At 50.1% G+C, this 4,041-nt stretch overlaps 1 protein-coding gene across 1 annotated transcript; it reads left to right on the top strand.

The window, feature by feature from the left end:
- The first annotated feature begins 2,153 nt into the window (after positions 1-2,153).
- LOC127317164 (uncharacterized) lies at positions 2,154-3,830 on the top strand. The gene is made up of 6 exons (XM_071823320.1): positions 2,154-2,229; positions 2,309-2,485; positions 2,570-2,932; positions 3,019-3,117; positions 3,211-3,333; positions 3,408-3,830. The coding sequence occupies exons 1-6, from the start codon at positions 2,206-2,208 to the stop codon at positions 3,678-3,680; spliced, it is 1,059 nt and encodes a 352-aa protein (XP_071679421.1). The 5' UTR covers positions 2,154-2,205; the 3' UTR covers positions 3,681-3,830.
- Positions 3,831-4,041: the final 211 nt, after the last annotated feature.

Raw genomic sequence — 4,041 nt, 5'->3', positions numbered from 1 at the left:
TAACCTTTCCTCTTACATTGCAACACGTGACTTGTCCCTCTTATTACACGTAACTAATGCACACAACAAATTTGAAATGTTCTTGTAGGGCCGTGAGAGAAACGTTGATATGATAGATGAGTTGAAATGTGTTTCCCAAGGTTGTAGCCGTGAGGTGACCAAGTATGAGAAGTATGATGTGAATGGGTTTCGCTTCCACACAGAGACGCACCAGAAGGGCCGGGCGAATCCCAAAACGATAAATACTGGGGTCTTCACCAAAGGAGCCAACAAGTTTGATTACTACGGAAGGTGACAAAGTGTATACGAGTTGACATTCAATCGTACGAACGTGCAACTCAATATCGTCGTGTTCAAGTGTCATTGGTTCGACCCAATAGGTGGACAGAGAAGTGATAAGTCCATTGGGTTAGTTGAAGTTAAGCCTTCAACCACCTATAGCGGAGCCGATGTCTTTATTGTGGCTCACCAAGCCAAGCAAGTTTATTATTTGCCCTACCCATGCCAGAAAGCGGAACTCAAGGGTTGGGAAGTCGTCTTCCAGGTATCGCCACATGGTAACCTACCGATTCCCTACGAGGATGATTACAACAACATTGACCCCGTGACATACGAGGGGATTTTCTATCAAGAGGAACAGGACTTCGGGGAATATATTTTAGAACCGTTTGTTCAAGAGGACCTCGGGAACGATGCAGAAACTCGTGGTGAGTCAGTGGTGGATCTAAAGGACATATCTATGCTCGAGAAGTTACTTGAGGCGAATGACAATTATGATGAGCCTCCACCCGTCGACCCTTCAACTTTGTACTCACAAGATAGTGATAGTGATAGTGGGCCAGAGAAAGAGAAAGAGAAAGAGATGGAGTATGAGAGTGAGCATGAGAGCGATGATGGCTGGTGAGGGTCTTTTATTCTTAGTATTTATTATGTCAACATGCTTCTTAATTGCATTGTGCCTTTTATTCTTAGTATCTTCATTTTATTATGTCAACATGCTTCTTAATTGCATTGTGCCTTTTATTCTTAGTATCTTCATTTTATTATGTCAACATGCTTCTTAATTGCATTGTGCCTTTTATTCTTAGTATCTTCATATAATATGTCTTTGTGCTTAAGCTGTTTTATTCTTCTCAATGCGGTGGACTGGACAATATGAGCAGCGGCAAGGCAGACTCCGAGAGCTTGCTTAAGACGCTGGCGCTGGTGAAGAGGAATATTCCTAGACCCACTAGACGGAGTGATCGAGCCCCGGTGCAAAATCCGCGTTACGCCGATGGTACCGATGGAGGACGAGGTCGAGGAGGACGAGGTGGAGGTCGAGGACGAGGACGAGGAGGACGAGGTGGAGGACGAGGTGGCGGCGGGGTACACATGGACTTTGACGAGCCACCCTCCGCTTCTGGCGACGTGGCTCCTGAGTTGTACCTAGAGGGTCCGTCTAGTGGGGAGGTGGAGATGGAGACGGAGTCTACACACGAGTCGGACTCTAGGGCTGAGTTGGAGGTGATGGAGGATGGGGGTGCGCCGAAGCCCTTGAAGCTTCGTGGAGAAGCTAGAGTCCCCGATGCGAGGAAGGAGCCGAAGACCCATGATGACAAGGCCCTTATCATTCCTTCGAGCGATGAGTAAGTGTACTACTTCAGAAATTTCGAACATGTATTTTCATCTTGGGCATAATAAACAATTTGGCATGTGTACTAATGTGTGATTTATTTGCAGCAACTGGACATGGGATGCCAAGCCCCCGCATGCCCTAACAGCTTGCTTGGGGCTACGATTAAGAAGTTCTGGCCCGGCAGATACACTCCCCTTAGCACGGTCCCCGGTGGCCCGACGAAGCTAGCCACTACTTGGGCGGACTATGAGGATGCCCCTGCCGTAGGCTTCGCGACACCGCCGAGGCCGTGACCACCAAGTTACGGGTAAGGCATATATTTCTCGAGCACCGTTCATAGTTGATGACCCTAATGTGCTAACTCATGACTTTCACAACTGATTTATGCATGATTGAAGTGCTTCTATCGTGTGGACCCGGAGCATGACACGCAGCGCGTCTCACTTTGCGTGGCGCTTGCGAGAGGTTGACACCGCAGCAGTGGTAAAACCAAAAGTTCACCGAGCGCTAGTGCCTTCTGGGCTAACAAGGGTAAGAGGGTCAAGAAGGAGTACTATGTTGGTAACGAGCCTACGGACGAATGGGCAATGACCATTGAGGAGTACATGTCGGTGAGTAAAATGTCAATGAGATTCTACATTGCTGCTAAGTTTTCATTGAATTATCTTGAGCTCAGTATTGCGTTTTCAGGTTTGTCCGGAGTGGGCCGAGCAGCATAGGGAGGCATGGGAGGAGCTGATTAGGGCGAGGTGGCTCAGGCAGGACGAGGAGTTTGCAGCCGTGTCGAGGCGTAACATGGAGAACCGAGGCACCGGTGGCACACACTGCGCGGGAAACCGCGACTACACCCGCTTCAAGGGGAAAAAGGTATGTATATACATGGAACGACCTTCATTCATTTCCCGCCATGTCTCATTTGTGGTACGCTTAACTTTTCTTTTCGCGATGCAGGTGGCCGAGGCACCACCTGGGGTGGTGCTTCATGATGCCCAGATATATGACATGATGCGGACGAAGCAGAAGCCCAATCCCGCATTGCCTCAGCCACAGTACTACGGCAATGCCAAGGCCGCCAAGGAGGACTACTGCGACATGGTCAAGTCTCGTCACCCCGAGGTGGATGACCCCTTGAGCATTCCGGTCGACGAGGAGTCGTTGGTCCTGTCGGGGCACGGGCGTCCGCATGGCCGTTTCCCTTGGATGAATAAGGCGGTCAAGCCTACCCACTCCACGAGCTACACGCGCCTCAAGCATACCCTCACCGCCGACAGCCCCCAGCCTCGTCCACGGCCTGCTCGTCCACCCGCCTACGATGTAAGTTTCCTCATTTTCATCCTCTTTCCGGTTTTCCTTCCTACATGGCTAAGTGTTTACGAGATTCATTGTTTCTGAAATTGTAGCCTGACTTCGAGGCGGCCTTCGAAGCCTGCAATGAAGCGTATCAGCAGGCCGCTGCCCAGTGGAATAGGCAGAATACGGCCTATATGACGTATATATCAGTAAGTCTGAATCTTCCTTCTCGCGCAAGTAGATGACAAGTCTCAGTTTGATGCTTTATTTCTGCAAAGCCTAACTTGTAACCTATCTTGCAGGAAATGATGATCTCTATGTCTACTGGTACACCGCCACCGGCTCGAGTTACCGTGGCGGGGGACATGCCTATCATGCCATCGAGGGCAGCTTTCGCTGCGACTTACTACGGATCCACACCGGAGGTAAGTTCTTTGCCAAACCGGTAGTTACCACTTTCCTTTGCCTCGCAAGTTGCTAACATGTAGGGAACACGTAGGGAACGGGATGGTCCGGGAACCAGGCATCGCCGGGTGGGCGCGAGGTCACACCGGTTCATGAAGGTGGTCGGTCTCCTGGGCGTTCTGCTGGTGCCTCTCCGTCGACTACTCCTGGGACTACTCCCGGTGCCTCTCCGTCGACTTCTCCTGGGCGTGCTACCGGTCCTTCTCCAGGTGGTTCTTCTGCAGCTTCTACCGGAGCGAAACCCCGGGCTCCTCGTTTCGCCAACGATGTGGGCGGACACACCCCGCCCGGGTCCTTCCTCCGCTAGTCGGCACCGGGCTTCTTGCTTGCCATCATTTGCTACCTACTACTATGTATTGGATGACATGGCACTCTCCTCTTGTATGCTACTACATGCACCATGTATGCTACTATGTGGATTTCATGCTATTTATGTGAATTATGGTGATTTTGGATGTATTTGTATGCTACTATGTGGATTTCATGCTATTTATGTGAATTATGGTGAATTTGGATGAATTTCGATGTATTTGGATGTATTGGACCTGCTGAACTGAATTTAGATGAATTGGAACCCAATTTAAATCGAAAAAACCAAATGGTAGGGCATACGCCGAGGGCAATGCCGTCGGCATAGGGCCCTGGCATGACCATATGGTCGAGCCTAT

Source organism: Lolium perenne, chromosome 7 (genome assembly GCF_019359855.2).
Source record: "Lolium perenne isolate Kyuss_39 chromosome 7, Kyuss_2.0, whole genome shotgun sequence".
NCBI lineage: Eukaryota > Viridiplantae > Streptophyta > Magnoliopsida > Poales > Poaceae > Lolium > Lolium perenne.
The sequence above is the reverse complement of the archived record's forward strand: the minus strand, read 5'-3'. Positions and strand labels throughout refer to the sequence as shown.

Bases quoted from the DNA above. Each gene is read 5' to 3' on its own strand.
- LOC127317164 (XM_071823320.1), top strand. From the start codon at position 2,206: ATGACCATTGAGGAGTACATGTCG. The intron at 3,118-3,210 runs GTAAGTCTGAAT...CCTATCTTGCAG, and splicing joins CCTATATGACGTATATATCA to GAAATGATGATCTCTATGTC. The intron at 3,334-3,407 runs GTAAGTTCTTTG...GGGAACACGTAG, and splicing joins ACTACGGATCCACACCGGAG to GGAACGGGATGGTCCGGGAA.